Source organism: Neolamprologus brichardi, chromosome 18 (genome assembly GCF_056152115.1).
Source record: "Neolamprologus brichardi isolate AB-2024 chromosome 18, ASM5615211v1, whole genome shotgun sequence".
In the NCBI taxonomy this organism is placed as follows: Eukaryota; Metazoa; Chordata; class Actinopteri; order Cichliformes; family Cichlidae; genus Neolamprologus; species Neolamprologus brichardi.
The window spans coordinates 20,703,314-20,725,052 of record NC_142121.1 but is presented as its reverse complement, the minus strand read 5'-3'; the positions used below and the strand labels follow the sequence as shown (position 1 = coordinate 20,725,052).

Here is a 21,739-nt window from a genome sequence, read left to right as displayed (position 1 = left end):
TAAACAGATGCTACTTCTTAACTCACTGTGATAATTCCCATCAAGTGAATGAAGATAAAGTTCACCAACTTGTAATGAAGAAACTCACACGGGTAGAAATGGTATATAAAATGAAGCCAAATCAACTTGACTGACATTATAACAGAGCTCTACACACATACACGCACAATGACACTACAAAGGAAAGGATAAATAAAATCTTTATGATTTTGTCGGTTTTCTTTCAGGTGATGTGATGTATCAAGTGCAGCAGCAGAATAGCATCATCTATTATACTAGTCTTTTACCACAAGTTGCTGTGTGATTCTTATACCTGGTGCTTGAATGGCAAAATATTCAGTGGACTTCATGTTACAGTGTCAAGTGCAGACAGCAACATTAATAGAGGAAATTGCAAAAACTACAAAAGAATTACGGACATATAGCTTAAATTGAACAAGCATAGACATCTGTGACTTTGTGACCTTCCAAGGCCAGTTGATTAGACTTTACAAGACGAATATGTCAAAGGCTATAATTTCATTTAAACTACAACCTTTATGATTTTCTACCATATTGCTTTCAAGCACATTATTTAAGTCAAACTTAATGGAATGCAAAAACCACTAATACAGCAGCATCGCAGCTCATTGTGATATATCTAACACACATGCAATTTATTCAAAATCCTTGAAATTCTCAGACGGATAAGTCAGATTTCCTGGGAGACCCCAGTCTTTATGGAATCTGAGATTGTTAAGGCTACACATGACTCTTGAGCACATGCCAATTGGCAGGCACGTACAGCACTACCACAGAACATTTCTCTTTATAATCCAGAATGGAAAAAAACCTTTTCAAATCACAAGGAATTATTGAAGAAGGCCTTTGTTTCTAACTATTTTACATGACTCACATGGAAGTTGGAGATGTGCTCCCGATCAAGGGGCTTGTTGACAGACAGCTCTCCGGAAATTGGGTCGATGATGAAGATTCCAGTGGGAGGCTGGTCAGCACCAGGGCCTGTCACGCTGTATCGCAGGGATCGGTTTTTATCATGATCTGATCGGATCTGTTGGTATAAAGATTTGTTAATGATAGGGCACACACACACACACACACACACACACACACACACACACACACACACACACACACACATATATATATATATATATATATATATATATATATACATATATATATATATGAATGAAACCCACCCAATAATCCCTGAATTGATCATTATTTCTAGTACTAATCAATGATTTCAACAGCAATCACAATATTGGTTTAAAAGTCGGTTCTAATGTGAATACAATAGTACATAAAATGAGTGTCAACAAATACATGTATTGAAATTCTCTCTTGGCTGTCTATCCTGCTTGCCATGTAAGCTGAGACCCCAGCTCCTACACTCTTGATCCGTTCTGAGCAAACTGAGCTTTTCCTCTTCCTGATATCACCCACTAAAGCCAATAAACATCCCATCAAATATGGCCGGATTAAAAATAAATCATACTTAGAGAATGTACAGTACTTAACACTCTGTAAGAAAGTAAGCTCAATATGCTGAAAGGATCTACTTCTTAGCTGTCTTGAGCTTTCCAGTGTCCTCTGTCAGCCACCCACACCTAGCCCTGACTAGAGAATTGGTGTAAATGAATTGGGTTGTGTCTGTCCTTGAGCCATGAAAAAAGGAGTGTAATATCTCAGCAGTCAACCGAAGAGCAATTATGCTCGTGAGCACTTCAGATTTCTCCCTGCTTCTAAATAATGCCAGGTTATACTGGTACCGACTGCTCCCTGAAACAAAAGATAAATAATACAGTGGAAAAAAAAAACCCTAACCTTTAGCAAAGTGCTGTAAATATGAAGCATTTTGTTCAAGGCACAAATATCCTGTCTCTGACCCTTTGAGTGAAGGCCCAGGGTAAGGACGAGCCTGCAAGGTTGTCATATAAAGCAAAAGGCTTTTTTGGTTTGTGTGTGTGTGTGTGTGTGTGTGTGTGTGCGTGGACATGCATGTGCTTGTGTGAAGTACATTACCCGGACAAGCTCTTGTGGGAATGGGCCTCGTGAGTTCTCTGGGACATTGATTGGGGGGATGACCCAGTCTCTCTTCATGCGTTTCAGCTGGCTGTCCATGTTTCGTGGTGGAAATGCTATTTCCTTTAAATCCTTGGACATGACTGGAGGGACAGCGCCTTCCTGCACCTGGCAAAAGCAAATGATTTAGTGATCACATGTATGCGGTCAAGTATGAGCACGTACATTTTTAGCCCTGCCAGCGCACGGCTCTGTGGACGGTAAAGCTTGAAGTTTGAATGCCACAGAAGTTTATCAACAATCACTTTACATTATGCAGAGACGGTTTGTACAAAGATTCTTGCATTTTAGACTCCTGATGACTTTCGTGACCTGACTCTACCTCAGACACAAGCACCAGGCATAAAAATGTGGTTAGAACGAATGAATTTAATTCAGTTTAGTTTATATAGCATTACAACAAGAGTCACTTCAAGGTGTTTTATATTGTAAGGTAAAGATACTAAAATAATACAGAAAAACAACCAGATAACCCATTATGAACAAGCACTTGGCAACAGTGGGAAGGAAAAACTCTATTTTAACAGGAAGAAACCTCTGGCAGAACCAGGATCTGGGAACTGAAAAGACCAATTAATGCATGCCAGAAAAATGTGGTACATTCCTGTCAGGACATAAAAAAGAGCAAGTGATTCTTACACTTTTGTCAAGACATTCCTTTGCAATTACATGTATTTATTTTATGGGTTAATAGCATTCATTGGCAAACACTAACATGGTGATTTCAGAATATAAGCATGATAAGGAAACACACTACGAGTTCTGGTTTGCTTTAAATGGCAGACGTCTTCTTATGTCCTGATAAAATACACCCACAGAGATAGAGCAGCTTCCATAATGGATCTGCCATCCTCCCTCGGCTGTAATGAATGAGATTTGAAACAAAGGAGGATGGTACCTGAAAGCCAGACACTAAACACACAGATGGCTCAAATTGCCTATGCTGCTCCAGAGACTGAGGAGACTGAAGTAGTGCCAGAGAAAGTTAAAATAACCTTGAACAAAACAAGGCAGAAAGGAAAACAGAAAAACAATATGCGAAATCCGTCAATGTCAATCTATGATAGCTGGAATTTTAATGGAGCTGCCGTGCCCCTTCAAGTATCTCCCCCACTGTTATTTTTATGTAATTAATTAAATGTTGACCGGTCGTGAGGTAGTCAAGTCCTACAAACTACAAAGTGCCCTATGCAAACACAGAAATTAATTACCACTTTCTCACCTTTATAACATGACCCATATCCCACACTCCCCCTCCTCTAACATCTGGGGAGCTGTTGCCGAGCTTCCACTAATCATGTTTGAAATCCGATTATACTGCTTTCACACATTGGAAATGCAGAGAGGCAAGCGGACAGATAGTGAGGGAGCATGCTTCAGAAATATCTATTACCCTATTAAAATGGGTGTGAGTGAGAGCAGTAATTATTTGCAACTTGTGTCTGGAATGATGAATGGCATGGTGGGTTTGTTCTGCCCAACGCGAATCTATCTCTGGTACGCTGGAGGTCTGTACCAATCCACACTCCGCGAACCCCTCTTCATCTTCCGACTAGGAGTCTACTTCAGAGTGCAGGAGAGTGTTTGGCTGAGTGATGGCCTGAGTGTTTGTGAGTGTGTGGAAAGGATTTCATATGTGTGCGTTTCCCCTTTTAGGAGAAATTCTTCTTTCGGATACTGAAATGTTTTCTCCTCACGGACTGTGGCGGAGCTCAGGTTCTAATGGAGGTCAAGACAGTGGGCGAGTACACACTCATGTTAATGAGGATATTGTTTTGTTGTCATTGATTAAAATGTTTCCCCAAGGCTGGAGGATTCAGGGCACTAATAAAAAAAGATGTAATCACTGATGTGATTAAGAGATGCGTGATGATTCATGACAATAATTGTGCTAGGGGAAGATAACATAGCCGCTCGTGACCTCGTAAACGTGGAAGATACGGGAAAGTCAATCCCTGATTTCATTACAAGCAAATCAGGCCAAATCCAGCAGCTCTCACCAGATACAGATCAGAGTTCAGATACTGATAATAAAGTTAATCATTTGTATACACATGTGTCGACCACGTGAGATTCAGATTTAGCAATGCAGAAACTGCGAAAAGTCTATTTTTACCTGATTATTTAAAAGAATACATTTACCTGTGACCACCCAACAACAGTGAGTAATGGTATCATTAAAATCACATATACCTGCAGGAGTCCCTATAGTAAATGACTGTCAGTGGCTAACGATGGTGTTTTGAAAAGCCCACTAAGTTTAATTTCAGCCAAGCAGACCACTATGCCTGCAGCGCTGATAGTAACTACACAGAACTGTCAGTATTAATTCTAGAAACACACAAAATAACTATTGACTTTTTATCCATGTTGCTAAACATTTAGAAATTAATACTTCTGGGAGTTTATTTAAGTCCAGTACTGGGATTGAAATTAAAAGAACATTGGTCTTTTGAAAAGAGTTTTGCTTTTGGGAAAATTCATAAGCGTCTCCAGAAGGCCAATGAAAGTTTTTACTGACTACTTGATTTTAATGACTACTTACATAGCCACTTAAAAGCTCATTTTTAACCTTATAGTAAGGGCTAAACTGGACAGTAGCAGATGAAAATAGTATCTATGTACAGTAGTTTGCAAAAGTCTTGAGCCACCACTCATTTCTTTAGATTTTTCTATTAAAATGGGAAATATCTGCATTTATTGAAACGTGCAAACATAAATTAAAAATGCAATATATAAGATTTAAAAAAAACAAAGTTTTTATACTTCTAAAAAACTTGAAAGTCAATATTTGGTATGACCACTTTTATTCTTTAACACAGCCTGAATTTTCTTTGGCAAGCTTTCTAGTAATTTCTTTAAGACGTCTTCAGGAATAGTTTTCCAGATTTCTTGAAGGACATTCAAAGTTGTTCTTTGAACATTGGCTGCCTTTTTTTCTGTTCTCTGTCAATGTGATTCTACACTGCTTCACTAATGTTGAGGTCCAGGCTCTGGGGAGGTCAATCCATGACTGATAGTGTTCCATTGTGTATGTTTTCTATCCAGGTATCCTTTTTCTGCACTGACAGTGTGTTTGGGGTCATTGTCATGCTGCAAAATGAAGCCAATGCCAATCCGATGTTCTCCAGATGGTACTTAAGGGTGTGTGTTTGCAATTCAGTCAATTTTGAAAAGATCCTCAACACCACTGGCTGAAATACAACCCCAAACCATGACAGAAGCTCCACCAGGTTTCACAGATTCCTTTAGATTTACCTTCCTCTGTATATACTGTCTGAATTTAAATTCCTTTCTCTGTTACCATTGATTTTCCGTCTGGTTCTTGTGTAATTTTGCATAGCTCAGCCTTTTCTTCCAGTTTTCATTCCTTAAGAGTCTATTCTTGATAGGCACCAATAGGCAAGCAGCTAGATAACCCGAAGGACCCGATGTGTCTCTCAGATACTGTGTCAGATGGATTTTTTTCCATCCTTAAGGGCATGACTTACAGATGCTGTTCATCTGCTGTAGATAGTGTTTAGACCTACTACCGTTACGTTTGTCCTCCACTTGTCCAGTTTCCTCAGATTTTTTTAAGGACACACTAAACTCCACGCTGATCGTCTCGTTGGTGCAAAAACCTTTTTTTGTATCTGTCACACTGTGTTATTTTTGGCATTTTTCATAGATTTAACAAGCATGAAAAAGAGGGACATATTATGTGTTTTCTTGACAGGTTTCCTGTAACAAAGTGCCTAAGAATACAATTAAAAATTGTCTCTTTGCTAATATGTCTGCTACATTTAGACACAACCCAAGTTCAACTCTTGGGTTAGGTGCCATGTTTGAATTATTCATAGGTCAGTTTCAAGTGGTTTATAAACAAAATCACATTCCTCTGAAAATGGTCAGATAGAAAGACTGAAAAACACTTTAAAAAAATCTTCAGATAGAATGAGAACTATTGCTTAATATTTCTTTAAAAAAAGAAGGAAAACATCTGGCTCTTTGGGAAAAGAATATGAGGAGTCGCTCAAGTCTTTAATATATTACTGTATATGTCTGCACTGTAAGCAGATATTTCCTAATTGAGTACTTTTTTTGTAAAATTCCTTTGATCTCCTCCCAACCACAATGTTGACGTAAGAGCACATGGTCATTCAGACTAATTGCAGATGACTGCACAGCACATCCAGAGGAACAGTTAGAGCGGCACACTACAGCTCAGGCAGATGCTCCCCATCTTCCAAAGCACTAAAAGAGGTGTGGCCCCTTTTGCATGATAAGGCAATAACCTCACAATCACAAGGCATGCTCAGTGAAATCAACTTTATGGGGAGCTATTCGGCATCTGCTCTTGCTACCCACTGACCGTGTTGAGTGTATGTTTGTGCTCCTAGTAAATTGACACATTAACTTTTAATTAGCAAGCATCCATCCAGTCTTTCGGAACACCTGCTACAATTTAGGGAAGTAGTCAACTGTGAATGTGAAGTGCACCTAATAAGTGTAAGTTATTTGATGCAAGGGGAGAATTGACCATTCAACCTTCCTTTATGGCACTAAACATCAATCAGACACTCAACAAACAAGTTAAAAATGTTATAAAAAGGGTTGAGGTGTATTCACCTGCTGCCTGGGCACCAGCGTGACTTGGGCCACCCATTGCTGCTGAGTGGCGGCGTCACTCGCCGTGATCAGCAAAGGTGACACAGGGAGTGTGGAGCGCTGAAGAGTCCTAGCAGCATAGAGGACTCCGTCGGCCTCTATCCGAAAGTCAGATGGGTTGCTGCATTCAAACCGCATCAGACCACCACGGCCACAGCTGACAAACCTCACTGCAAGAGACAGAGACAAATAGATTTGAGTTCAAAATTAGTTTAACTGTAAAACCCCAGAAAATAAAGAAGAAAGAGCTAGGGATATAGACAAAGAAGAAGGAAGACAGGCAGCCAGACAGAAGGTCCACAAAGGTTTTCTGATTCTCCTTCTCATGCTCATACATTATTCACTTCAAGCTGTGCCCCAAAGGTATTGCTCAAAACAGGTGCAGCGGAGGAGAAAGATGGAAGGAGGAGGAAAAAATAACTAAAGAAAAAGAGAGGAAGAGTGCCCCTCAAGGGCTATTAATGAAAAGCCCCCAAAACCCACAACAATACATTAACAGTGAGATGTATAAATTAGACTAGTCTACATGCTTCCCCGTGTTTAAGAAACTACGAGGCAAGTGCATAAACATGGTTTATTCTGCTAGTTAAATGCTGTTTTCTTTCCAGCTAAAGCCATTCCATGCAGCGTTGTCCCCGATGACACACATGGAAGCCTTCTGTGGGGGACTGCAATCCTCGGAAGACAGGTGCGTGTGTTCGTGTGGGTGTGGGCATGTGTGGGAGCGTGTATGAGTATTTATTTTATAGGCGAGTTCACAAAAAACACACCGAGGAGTCAGACAGGTGGACTTTCGAGCCCCACAGGTGCCTCAGTGGCAGTGGTACAACATCGGTTCATGTTACAAGTGAGTGACAGTCCAGCACAACCTATGTAGCTCTTGCAGGTGCGTGCACAAGCCCATACACACAAACATACAGACATACTTCGACACTTAAGAACATCTTTGTGTGATTTCTTTGTGTATGGGTATGTTTCCCCGTTAACCCACCCCACACCCCAAACATCCCACCCCCCACCCCGTACTTGAAAAACAGATATATCATTTCTATGGCCGCTCTGCTGATGCTGCTTTGAATTATTAAAGCAGATGTGGAATAACTTAACAAAACCCTTGCAGGTGGGTGCCTAATCTTCCTTTGTGCTGCTTCCCTGGGGACTTGCTCATGTCTTCAGAGCATCATCTGCTCTTGGAGAGCATTGAGTTCCTCTGGGTTTTGAGGATGCAGCAGACTTGCTTAAGGTCTACTGGAAATCCCCACAAGCACACCACATCTTGCAACTATTAAATCTCTTGGTGATGACAGAAGCGAGAAGAAAAGAGAAAGAGAGAGAATTAATCAATGAGGTTGCCCGAGGAAAGTTTGAAAATTGGCATGCAGTGGAATCACATATTCGTTCTTCAAAATAGGAAGAGAACATCTTTTGCAAGGACCATGCTCTGCATTTCATTACAAGCTGTTCATATCCAACAGTTCAAATAATAAAGATAAAAATGACACCACCTTTCTTCCATACTGGAATATACTCTCTATTGACCTTCCCCCTTCTGGTTCAATTACCCTTGACCATTTGTTTTCTTCTTGCTGACATCAGATAAATGACCTTCTCCCTCTGAAGGTTTTACCTTAAAGACAGGTACACGCAAACTTAGAGCCTTCAGGCTATCATGATCCAGCCCAAGTCAGCAGCTACTCAGAGGCAGAATACAGAGTAAGAGGCTGTCAAAGTCAAAAGATTCAAAATGCTTCACACTGCGTAAGGTAGGTAGTCTCACACTGCTCTGACTGAAGTGAATTAAGAAATATATAATCCTTTTCTGCAAATGTTAGTAGATTTGATCAAATTAGCTGGTTATTTTGTTGATTAGATAATGACCCGCAATTGCAGGAACAGAGAGGCTAGTGCTCGGTTGATTGTTGAAACAAACCCTCCAATATTTTTATCCACCTCTGCATTCTTTCAGCTGTACTAACTAACCATTTCCTCCCCTCCTCATTGTACTGAGTGACACTTCATTCAGGTTTTTGTCAATAAATAGGAATGACATACAAACAATGGTATGTCTAACCATGAAAGGCAATTAATAGACAATAAATGTCTATCTAGCCCAACTGGCTTCTCTCCCCCCCAAAAAATACCTAACATTCATGGCCCCACTTACATATAAATACATCTAGGTGTTGCTCGCTCTCTCAGTTTGGAGGTTCATACCATATATTTCCTCCTATTTTCCATGTTCTGTCCTACTGGCACTTTTAACAATGAGTCTTTTGTAAATGTGTGCAGACATGCACTTGACAGCAGCATTTCCCCCGTGAGTTTTTTTTAAGCCCAGGCCTCTTCTTGAGCTGAGCTACAGCTCCTTAACATTGCCTGAAATTTGGCCATCAGGACACCTCTGAGAGGCCCTTCAACAGTCAGGCCCCACAGCAATTGCTACAAAAACTCCCAGCAGGCACAACCATTTCCAATGATAATGAATGTGAATGTCCTGCATGTGTCTATTCATTTATCAGGCTCGCTCTGGTGGCTTATAAAACCAGAGAAATGTGTAGTGTGGCACTGCTGCTTATCTATAGCTAGGTGTGTTGGCTCCCTAAGGTACAGGGTGAAAAGAGGTCTTGGTTGCCACGCCCTAACACACATGTCATCGTGGGCACAACGATGAAGGCTGGAATTGGGCAGAAATGCCGATGCAGCATGGAAGGAGGGGGGTGACTGTGGATTGGGGTTAAAAAAGATGGGGGAGCACAAGAGAGAGAGAGCTGGGGAAACAGGCATGTCAGCAGAAAGGCCCCTCTGACTAATGCCCTTCACCGGGGCCCAAAATTACCTCCAACTCAATGATCCCATTCACAGCTTAGATGCCATCCCCCCTCTTGCCTGACAACACAAAAACCCCGACTAACCTCTCCATAGTGCAAGAGTGCCTCTCTATTGTCTGATGAGTCACGTGACAACTCCAACTCAGACAGACACAAATAGTTGGGGAGAGAAGGGGTGGGGGTGCGGGGGGGTGCACCGAGAGATGCACTTAATTTCAAACATACAATGTGAAGGCTGTGATTTCACGGAAGCAGAGAATATGTTCCACAATCTCATCTTTTATGCCTGCCTGCCAAATGCATCGGCTGCAAGCGAGCAGGCTGAAAGTCCCTCCTAATGCGCTATAAATGTGACACGACTGAAACTTCTCGCGTGAGATCATATCAATATGCCATCATTCATTTTATGGGAAGTGAGGTCACTGACAGTTGAGAAATACTCAGCGTAGGTGTTGCATACTGAGGTAAATGCCTCTCTGACCCAGCACTGGTAAATCTGCACCTCTGACAAAATGCATTCCTCACTAATGAATGTGACCACGTTTAGTACACGGCACTGGCAAGGAGACAATGCGATATGAAGCAGAGGCTTCCACTGAATGTGCCGTGAGAGACATCCATGCCAGCACCACTGTTTATAAGATCCCGTTAAGCCCCCACTGAAGCTCGCACTCTTGTACTTCAATTCAAACTGCTGTGATATTCAATTCTAAATTGTTGCAAGATTAGTTGTTTTTTTTTCCTAACGCTATTACTACACCTTCAAAGCTGGTAAGTAAACAAACACCACTGTGCAACTTAATACAGCTGTTTTCATATACTGAGCTCATTTATTATTTTCAAGCCCTCCTATCAATATCTATATCTCTAGCAACATATGTGTTTTATAAATTATGCCAAATGATGGATATTTTGGATTTCTGTACTCAAAAGTACAGAAATGATTGCATCACGCAATATTAAATTCTCATAAAACAACAACTCACTCATTATATTAAAAGCTAAATATTGATTCATTTAAAAGGCACATAGAGGCCCATGGTATATTTGTGTTTTTTTCCCCCCTTTCTTTCAAAAATAGGATATTCTTCAGAGAAACCAACATGTAGCTCAAGCTTGGATCTGGGAATGATGATACTGCCTTTTGCCAGACTAAGCCCTTGAAGGCGTTTTACTAATGCATTGCACTTCAAACGCTCAAAAGCATTCCATGCATTTATAGCTAGGCCTAAAATATGTAAGGGATTTGCATGAAAAATATTGCAGTGTTTATTCTCTGTTCAGTGTCTCCAGCAATTAGGGAAACTAAAGAGGAATTGCATCAGAGCATAAACACATTTAACAAGCATCTGGCTCATTTTCCGAGCTTGATTGCAGTGACCATTCCCCTAGTATTTGGTTTATGCATATGGTTGGAGATCATTTTTTTTTCTCCCTAAAATTGCCACTTCAATTAGGGAATTATGAAGAGGCTCTCAAAAAACACACTGATACTACCTTCCCTTATCACATACACATACATATTAGTGTACACACTGACTGGGGAAGACAATATACAGCGCAGGCATGCCTAATCGTTCACACTGGGGTTTTTAAGCTCTCTTGATCTAGCAATCTGGCCCTCAGGAGATGGAAATTTAATTTGTTTTGATGTTCTTTCCTTCTTCTTCTTGTTTTTTTTTTAACTTGCATTAATATCACATTTGTACATTTGGTCATTTTTTCTCTAGGGTACAGCAATCCCATTTATAAACTATTGTACACAAAGACAATTACAATGCAAGCAAACTACCCACCAGGACAAGAATCATCTCCCTTTTCTCCAGGAGTCTCAACACTTCTCCATAGTCCTGTAGGATACAGTGGTTATATTCCAGCAATGAGCCGCAGGGAAACATTACCCCTCTCCACTGGCTGCCCAATGCGAACACATCAACTGCATGCTTGGTACATACCCGCTGGGCTCTGACTAGGCTAAAATGCTAATCAAACGCAACCAACCACTTCCTAAAATGATCTTATTCCAGAAGAAAAAAAGAGGTGGTTATTTCAAAAGAAAAATGTATGATAGTAGGTCTCTTTTGAATAAGCAATAATTAGCCTTTGAAGATGAGTAATCTCACTGGGTTAGTAGTGAAAGAGGGCGAGCAAAGGAACATCACAATTATGTCCAGGTCTTTGTTGGTAAATGAAACGATCCTGTGTTTTCCAGTACAATGACAGCCGAGCATTGTGTGGATTACCGTGTCAGTGAAACGAAGAACTGATAAGGCTAAGCTGCATCTTTCTGCAGTTATCAGTGCGTAGCTACTGGGGTTTTGTTCTGCGAGTTATTGAGACAAGCAGCTTGATACTCAGGCTTTAGTATGCCATCACGCTGACCACATTACTAACGTGTCAATTACGCTTACTCATCACAATCCTTCTGAGGAAAGCTCTGTGACCCCAATGTAGATGCCCGGAGGTAAAGCTGATTGCATTGTTGTTGCATTAATAAGTCGAAAAATAAAACAACTAAAATTAGAATGGTTCTATAAAAAAAAACAAAAAAGCAAAAACATAGTTCATAGTTTCCTTCATCTTCAGCATCAAAGAACTATAATTGACACTGAAAAAGTAAACTTATAATTACTGCACACTATGATAAGGCTAAATGTTAGGTACACGACCACATATTAAGAACACAGACTCCTATCTCTTAAACAAACGTCTACAATGCAGAGCCTCTCATTTAAACCAAAGTTTTCAATTCATGTCTGTAATAGCTAACCTTTGACCTTATTGTCATTCTTGAGTCACCACCACAACTTACTTCTCCTTATAGGTACTAACAATAGTCATTTTTTTCAATCAACAAAGGCTTTGATGACGAAGAACAGAGGATAGAAAAAGGAAGAGGGGTTAAAAAAATTAATATAAAAGGATAAACAATTTGGTCGAGGTTGACTGAGACACTGAGAAACGTTTTTGGAAATCAGATTGTGAGTAATAAGCCTAATACGCCATTTTAGGTGTTCACATGCATTAGCTTTTATTGTTTCTCTATTACAGAGGTCATTCTCTTGTGACCATACACTGCAGTAATACACAATCTAGCAAATGCTCCACTGCACTCTGCATCTATCACTACTACGCCAATGTGTTGCTACGGCGCTGCTGCGTCGCAGGCTTTTTCAGCTGAACGGAAAATTAATGCATCCCCGAGGCTCTGGTTGGGTGAGATATAACCATAAATATTAAACATCAGATATTGATTGCTTTCATTTATGTATCTGCTGCTATGAACTACGCAAGAACTTCAAATAAATCTTTAGGTGAGATAACCTTATCCGTTTTATTATTTTCACTTTTTTAGATTTCTTTAGATTTTGACAGACACAATTAAGATACTGTACTATTAAACCTATTAGTGAATAAGCTAAAGAGCGAGTGGTATACAGCTTTAATTTGGTGGTTAATATTCAAAAGAGAAAAGTATAAAAGTAAAGCAGTCTATTACTGAATCAGCTTATCACTATGAGCCCCGTGTCTCGGGTTTCAAGCTGAGCTGTTATTTTCTGAAGAGGCTGATCACGAGGGCCAGGCACTAAAACTGCCTTAGTGCAGCCTGTAATGTGACATTATTAGGGTCTTTTGATCTCAAAGGCACATACTCAAAGCTATTTAATTCTTCCCCTTGATCATTCATGTCAAAACACCATCATAAAAATCTAAGAGACAAAAAAAGGTAGCAGTGGCCAGTGATGAGATAACCTCTGCTGGCATGTTCAGGCTTCAGGTCTTTGAAAGATTGTTTTAATCATACCAACAAATTGGTTCCTGTCACCATTTGTTTCTGAGAGACGTAACAAAGAAATTAGCCGCAATGTTAAAACCACTGACGGGAGACAACGGCGGCCATCGTCTCGTCACAATGCAGTTTGTGAAATAAGAAATAAGAATCTGATAAGTAAGACGTCTTCACATACACACTTAGTTGTGCAGGGAGTTAAAAAGCTAGAAAGGACTTTTACTCGGAGACAACAAACCACACTGTTAATTAAAACTTTGATTTGGACTGGACCGAGGTTGTGCAAATGAATGTTCAAGACAAAGCTTTCCCAGCAGATTGACTGCAATTTTGATAATATTACCAGTTGTTTATTAGAATGTGATTAACGTCTGACAAATTGCCTAACCTCTCTATGTCAAGTAATGACATGGAGTTCATTTAATATAGAAAGTCAGTGGACCTCGATGCTGAGACGCCTGCTTTTCAGACACTGCATGCATACCTATAGATTAATAATACTGTGTTCTAATATAGTTTTATAGATGGCGGTGCACAACCAACATGAATGACTACCCTTTTAGACGTGCGCACCATTCAGTTATTTTAAACTGAATATGTGACCTTTTGTTGCCACGTTGATAATATTCACCAATATTACCTTTGTGCCATTGATGATAAATGAAAAGTTTAAAAACTAAAGACAAGATGGAAGAAACACCCTTCATGTTATGAGTGTTAATGTTGCACCAGAACCAAGAAGGCACTCTGGAACGTCTCTGATAGCAATGCACATTCGGAAAGCTGCAAATAATCCGAGTCTGAATCCAAGGTAACTACAAATAACTAGATATAACAGATAGTGAAACGCTTGTGTTTTGTGTGTCTGACAGAAAAAAGAAAGATATATCAGAATATTGGGTTTTTAAAACACCAAACATTAGTATCGGCATTAAAAATCTTATACTGGCAAAGCCAATGCTGGTCATTTTTCTGTGAAAGCTCCAATGCAAATCTTTCTAGATCGAAGTATCAATTCTATGGTAAGAAAATATGATATTGCACATATGTGACAGTTCTCTCTGTCACAGGTAGTGCATATTAACATGAAAATGACCAATGCCTTTGTGATGACAGGAGCGTGGTGAAGCAATCTTACTTTTCCCATGTCTGCAAAGAGCCTAACAAAATGGAATGAATAATACAGTGGGGCAAAAAAGTATTTAGTCAGCCACCGATTGTGCAAGTTCCCCCACTTAAAATAATGACAGAGGTCAGTAATTTGCACCAGAGGTACACTTCAACTGTGAGAGACAGAATGTGAAAAAAAAAATCCATGAATTCACATGGTAGGATTTGTAAAGAATTTATTCGTAAATCAGGGTGGAAAATAAGTATTTGGTCACCTCAAACAAGGAAAATCCCTGGCTCTCACAGACCTGTAACGTCTTCTGTAAGAAGCTTTTCTGTCCCCCACTCGTTACCTGTATGAATGGCACCTGTTTGACCTCATCATCTGTATAAAAGACACCTGTCCACAGCCTCAACCAGTCAGACTCCAAACTCCGCCATGGCCAAGATCAAAGAGCTTTCGAAGGACACCAGGAAAAGAATTGTAGACCTGCACCAGACTGGGAAGAGTGAATCTACAATAGGCAAGCAGCTTGGTGTGAAAAAATCAACTGTGGGAGCAATCATCAGAAAATGGAAGACATACAAGACCACTGATAATCTCCCTCGATCTGGGGCTCCACGCAAGATCTCATCCCGTGGGGTCAAAATGATCATGAGAACGGTGAGCAAAGATCCCAGAACCACAGGGGGGGACCTGGTGAATGACCTGCAGAGAGCTGGGACCAAAGTAACAAAGGTCACCATCAGTAACACACTACAACGGCAGGGAATCAAATCCCGCAGTGCCAGACGTGTTCCGCTGCTGAAGCCAGTGCATGTCCAGGCCCGTCTGAAGTTTGCCAGAGAGCACATGGATGATACAGCAGAGGATTGGGAGAATGTCATGTGGTCAGATGAAACCAAAGTAGAACTTTTTGGTATAAACTCAACTCGCCATGTTTGGAGGAAGAAGAATACTGAGTTGCATCCCAAGAACACCATACCTACTGTGAAGCATGGGGGTGGAAACATTATGCTATGGGGCTGTTTTTCTGCCAAGGGGACAGGACGACTGATCCGTGTTAAGGACAGAATGAATGGGGCCAAGTATCGTGAGATTTTGAGCCAAAACCTCCTTCCATCAGTGAGAACTTTGAAGATGAAACGAGGCTGGGTCTTCCAACATGACAATGATCCAAAACACACCACCCGGGCAACAAAGGAGTGGCTCCGTAAGAAGCATTTGAAAGTCAAGGAGTGGCCTAGCCAGTCTCCAGACCTCAACCCCATAGAAAATCTGTGGCGGGAGTTGAAAGTCCGTGTTGCTCGGCGACAGCCCCAAAACATCACTGCTCTTGAGAAGATCTGCATGGAGGAATGGGCCAAAATACCAGCTACGGTGTGTGCAAACCTGGTAAAGACCTATAGTAAACGTTTGACCTCTGTTATTGCCAACAAAGGTTATGTTACAAAGTATTGAGTTGTATTTTTGTTATTGACCAAATACTTATTTTCCACCCTGATTTACGAATAAATTCTTTACAAATCCTACCATGTGAATTCATGGATTTTTTTTTCACATTCTGTCTCTCACAGTTGAAGTGTACCTCTGGTGCAAATTACTGACCTCTGTCATCATTTTAAGTGGGGGAACTTGCACAATCGGTGGCTGACTAAATACTTTTTTGCCCCACTGTACTTCGATTCAGAAGCACTACTTCCCATCTGTTTGTTGACTCATAATTGCACATTTACAAGTGAGTGGAAGTCAAGCAGACTTTTAAAGTGGGTGGAATAAAAAAACAACATCCTGTATACTGGAAAACAACAGTAGAAAAATGTACAAGGTATAATAGGGAAGCCAGGTTTATTTCTGTGTGCACCATACATACAAAGGAATTTTATTTCTTTCACCTTCTTTCAGCTTTTTTTTTCCTGGATGTGTTTTCGTGCTTGACTAATCTCAAGCACAAATGGCATCCTAAAGTCGACCCGATGTTTCTTTTTTTAGCTTTGCTTTTTGTGTAAGGACAGAATAGGACATTTAGGGGTTTTTTGGAGTGCAGGAAGATCAAATGTCTCCCAAGCATTTGCAGAAATGCCCATTATAGCTTCAACTTATGCTGAGAGCTAATCCACCATGATCAACTCCAGTTCAAGGACTGCATCTGAATATAAAGTACATGTCTTTATTTTAACAATTTTCTCAGCAATGATGACTCAATGTTAATCAACGAAAAAGTGATAGCTAATAAAAAAAAAGGATGCATTTTGTTTTTTACAACGTCTCTGCCTTCACAGGGAATAAAGCCTGTGCCTACTTTGCATAGCTCTGTTGTCAATCAAACCCATGCAAATGACTAGTTCAGGTAAAGACTGTTACAGTCCACTGCATCCAATTACAAACCTAACCACACACACAAACATGTCATTTTTGTTCACTTTTTTGATTTTTCTTCTTAAGATTCACACCAAAAAAAAGTATGCTTACACATTCTCACATATACTGTTTCCCTTTATCCATGTGCATGCTCACAACAGTCCAGCGCAGCAAGTTGGGGGATTTTATACAACAGAGAGTGTCTGTAAATGGAGGGATGTGATTCACTTACCTGCAGAATATCATGTAAAATAAAAGCTGTTGGGGGAAAAAAATGCGTGGGGATATGGGACCAGTTCCGGGGCCATTATGTCACGTATAGCACAGTCACAAGTTCATGCTGAGCTTTCGAGAACAAAGCTAATGGAATTCCTGCTTCTCTGCCTTTGCTGTGTAGAAGTCGGGGCACAGGGAGAAACAAGGAGAATGCATGTGAATCTGCTTTGGCTGGGAAACAAAGCAGCAGACAAAGGAAGATGAGGCTGACAGCCTCTGGAGTAGACTATTGTATTGTAAGATCGAGGCTGCTTCTGCATCTCTCTCGAAGAAAGAAAGATGAATTACAGAGTCATCCACACAGGAAAGAAAAATACGTATGCATCATTATAAACTGTAAAAAAAAATATGCATTAATCAGCTGAAATGTTGCTATAGGGATGGAATGTGGATTTTTACATTTCAAAGCAAAAATATTAGAGTAGGAGAAAAGGAGGTGAGAGAAAAAAAGAAATCACTCTTTTGCCAAAAAGGCCACAAGGACATTTAAATGCTTCCCTTTCAACCTAAACAAAGCAAATGAGTCATCGTGGTAGGCAGACCATTACAGTCACAGCTACCAACCATTATCCTCATTTTACTCACTTACCCTATGCCACACACCATGAGACACTTGGAAATCTCTCTCTCCCTCGCTCTCCGAAACCCTTTCACATGAACAAAAACAAACCAACGTGATTTTGAAAATCTCGGCACTGTGGAGTTAGCGTGCATCTTCTGAAACGCTGGGTAGAAGAGACAACGTAAAAACAAAAATTAACCATCAAAACAATGACAGGAAGGGGGAAAAAAAACCCTGTAAGGACCGAAATTCTTCAAAGACAGGGATTACTGCCGCTGCCAATATACAGAGTGTGCGCGTTTGCAATTGGTACATTTGAATCAATACGTGTCAAATTCTGCTTGAAACACAATTAGCCCGTGTTTAAAGAAAAAGACGGAAAATACACAGAAGGAAGATTAAAGGTAAGTCCGATGTTCCCCTCAAAAGCTTGCACGTCAACACATGACAGCTTGTTATTTGCTGCACCAGTCGAAGAAAGCAAACAGCGAGGAAACCATGCATTTGTATGAATTTACAAACAGTGTCTTAGTGTGTCAACTGAGCTTATCCTTTTGCACTGTTTCTTTTGGTTCCTGGGGATATCAAGCCACAACTGAGATGGTGAATGCGTGCAACTTCTTTTGACCTGACTGAACCTTCGCACCCCCACACTCAGTTTGAGCTCAAAGAGATCAGCTAAGTGGAATGGAGTGGAGTGTGGGGGTGGTTGGGTGCTGTTATTCTACGGCTGTATCAGCCACAAGCCTTTACTGCGAGGCAATTAACATCCATCTCAAATCTTTATCTCAAAGCTGAATTTAAGTTTATTTGAGTTAGAATATAGAGGATAAAAATAAAAAACCTGGATCAAACACACACTTGGATCAAAGCGGATAAAAAAGGTGCAGGAAGAAGAAAATCTTAGAAACCTGTCCTTTGTGCGAACAAGGAGTTTAAAATAAGGCAATTTACAAGAGCAAAATGACTGTGTGGATGCAAATATACATTTGTGCATTAACAAACATGCACAAAAACAAGCAGGTGACAGCATAATTCATACACTGACAAGATCAAAAACAGAAGAGAAGCAAAAAAAAAAGCACGACAACCTTAAAATGAGCTGCCGAACTGGCCATTTTCTACAAATCCCGAAAGACACAGATCATCCGACTCATACTGTACAACAAGCTTTTTATTGGCAATTCTACAGTTTCATTACATCAGTGGAAATACACCTCTGTTTTAAAGTAGTCTGCCAAAAGTTTACTTTAAAATGAACTTCTCTGTGGAGAAACAGTTTCTTGGCGCGATCTCTTGAACTGATTTTGTGTATTAGTCCAAGTGTCGTTTTCTGTAATGCTGCAATTGTTGTAAATGGATATTAAAAAGACTAAAGAAAAATATGTGGCAATCATGCAGATATTTAACTTTTTCTAATATAGCAATTTTTTTTTAAAAATTGTTGATTTTTAAAATATGATTTGCAAGCAAACCGCACAAGCAATGCTGCCACCAGTTGTTTATCTCATTTAAGTAGAAAGTTGGTATGTTGCGCGTGACAAGCAGTTTGGGTGGAATTCAGAATTCCTATTGATTTTTGTTACTGTTTTTTTTTTTTTTTTTTTTGTCTTTATTGCAGAAGTTTAGCCTCTGTCGCTCAATGTGGCACCAATTTGTAAAAGAGACACATCTTTCTGTTGGAGCTGCTCACTTTCATATGCATGACTTTTCCTCTTTTTTTTCTGGGCAGAAGCAATTTAACACAATCCAGTCTAGAAAATTGACATGCTGCATTGGAGTCTTCACATTATTCAGCAAGAGCAAGATTAAACCTACCAAAAAAAAAAAAAAAAAAAGAGTCTAATTCAAAAAAAAGTTCCATTCCAAAAAGCCTGTTGATCAGACAACGTGTGCCCATTTTAACAACGTGTAGACATGAAGATGTGTACGCTTGCACAGTTTCCTCCCCCTACTGTGCGCAAAAAAAATCTGTTTTGCAAATCACAGATATAAATTCATATTCGAAGTCCCTCCGTGGTAACAGTTGCTCGGTGCAAATGCAACATCAGGTGTGAACAATTAGTCCTGGCATCGGTCCAGCACAAGGAAGTGTCTCCTCTCACAAGCATTATCCGTGTTAGGGGAACAGTTGAACATTACCATGTGGGGAGCATGTCTGTGAACTGGACTCTGTGAGACGAGAGCCCTCTTTTTCTTTTTTTTTACTCCCATGCAATCAGCTGAACTAAGTGGGTTAAAAAAAAAAAAAGAATCTGTGCAGCTGTGCTTTATTACACACACAATGACTCCCAGATTAGGGAAGCTGGAAGTAGCGAGGAAGGGAATAGATGATCAAGGGAGAGAAGGAAAGGGAGCTACAAACACATCTGTCCTCAGTTTGTCTGCAGCTAAAACACCACACCGCAAGCACGGCCATGTACAAATCTGTCTTCGCTTGGAAAGGCCGCCTGCGGAAATGTTTCCAGACCTCGGGTTTTTAATGCGAGGACTCGTGGGAATACTCTGTTGCCTCATGGTGATAGCGATGTTCGTCAGGGTCACACTAACATCGAGAGCGGTGGCACAAACAAGCAGGTGGCACAAACATGTGAATCACTGCAGACAGCTCCTCACACCGCCGGCCAGTCTCTGCATGTGTATCACATATCGTTGCCCAGAGTTTTACAGCGAATGACGAGCGCTGTTTCCCTGCTTTTTTTTCCTTCATGCGCCCATTATTTAAAAGTAAGGGAAAAAGCAGCCTGATTTGTCAGCACAGTTCTTTTGTTTGGGCTTTTTCTTTCTTATTTCTGTGCGTTGCAAATGTGAAATATGGTTTTCAAACTTTAAGCATGCAAGCGATCATGCTGCCTCCACGTGAGTCACGCTAACAGACCCGGAGACATAGAGAGCGAGATACATAGAGGAGAGGGAGAGAAGTGAGGTGCTATGTTTGGTTGGTGCTGTCCGATCATTCTGCTTCAGTGGAACCTCTCGGGCAGGAAAAAATAAATAAATAAATAAATTTTAAAAATGCCGGTTTACAGAGTGTTATGCCAGCCGAGGCAAGATTCACCAAGAAAACATCCCGCTGTCATTAGAGCTTACTGAAAAGCCTTTCTATCTCCCTTAGAAGAGCTTACGCATAGAAAGTGATTAAACATCAAACCACACTGTTGCACCCTAATCCAACGCCAAATTCCTGATGTGTTCCGCTGTTTGTCTTGCTTTCTTCCTTTATGTTTTCATTTGAAAAGACAAACTAATTCACATTGAATCCTGTGCTTGAGAAGTTCTGGTAAGACTTTTTTTAAAGGAGAATTACAACTTACTTAACAAAAAAGGTATTCTTTTGGGGGTGTTTTTTGGTTTTGTTTATTAAGGACACTGGTCCACTTTTTCATTACTGGGAAAAGGCCAAAGTCGGATCACGTTGGCAGGAACTGGCCAGCAGGCACATGACGCGGGCGCGATACAGCACTGCTTGTTTGTTGGAAATATGTGTTGGAATTAAATTGTTCCAGGTGGGGTCCTGTTTTCTTTAAAACTCCTCCGATAGGCCTGCAGGTACGAGAATAGCAGTTCTCAAGACTGAAAATTGATCCTATTTTTTAAAGCACATGAGCAGACCAAGAGGAGTGATGGGGTTGCATCTCGTGGTGTGTAGCTGATTTTATTGCTCGCACTGTTTCTCATCTAGGGCTGTTCTCCTCAATTATCCACATGCCTCTGATTCACTGGAGTGGGCACAGGAATTAAGTTTTTTTCTTTTATTTTTTTTACGAGTTTAATCTCATTACCTCCATTGGCTGATAAAACTCTCTGGTAGAAGTAAGCTTATTATTTATTGTTTTGAACAAAGTGTATCTGCGCAAAGTGTGTGACCACCCTCGGATGAATACAGGGATTCAGACAAGCAGTCCAGGGGTGATAACAATAAACATTTATTTATTTATTTATTTATTTTTTCATATCTTATGAGGTCGGGGTATGGCACAGCTGCTTATGAACTAATATGATCTCCTGTGCTACTCAATTTTCTCTAGGACCACACAGGACAGATGCAGCAATATGCATGGACACTCAAGATG

At 40.4% G+C, this 21,739-nt stretch overlaps 1 protein-coding gene across 2 annotated transcripts in view; it reads right to left on the bottom strand.

Moving 5' to 3' along the window:
• Window positions 1–21,739, bottom strand: part of cdh2 (cadherin 2, type 1, N-cadherin (neuronal)) — a 61,930-nt gene that overhangs the window by 18,007 nt on the left and 22,184 nt on the right. The window contains exons 3-5 of one of the 2 annotated variants that reach the window (XM_006786441.3): window positions 6,700–6,908; window positions 2,029–2,196; window positions 896–1,051 (exon numbers count right to left, since the gene is read on the bottom strand). In XM_006786441.3, coding sequence (XP_006786504.1) covers window positions 896–1,051; window positions 2,029–2,196; window positions 6,700–6,908 — 533 coding nt within the window. The remainder of the gene's footprint in view (window positions 1–895; window positions 1,052–2,028; window positions 2,197–6,699; window positions 6,909–21,739) is intronic. The other variant, XM_087832505.1, reaches the window with a different exon arrangement.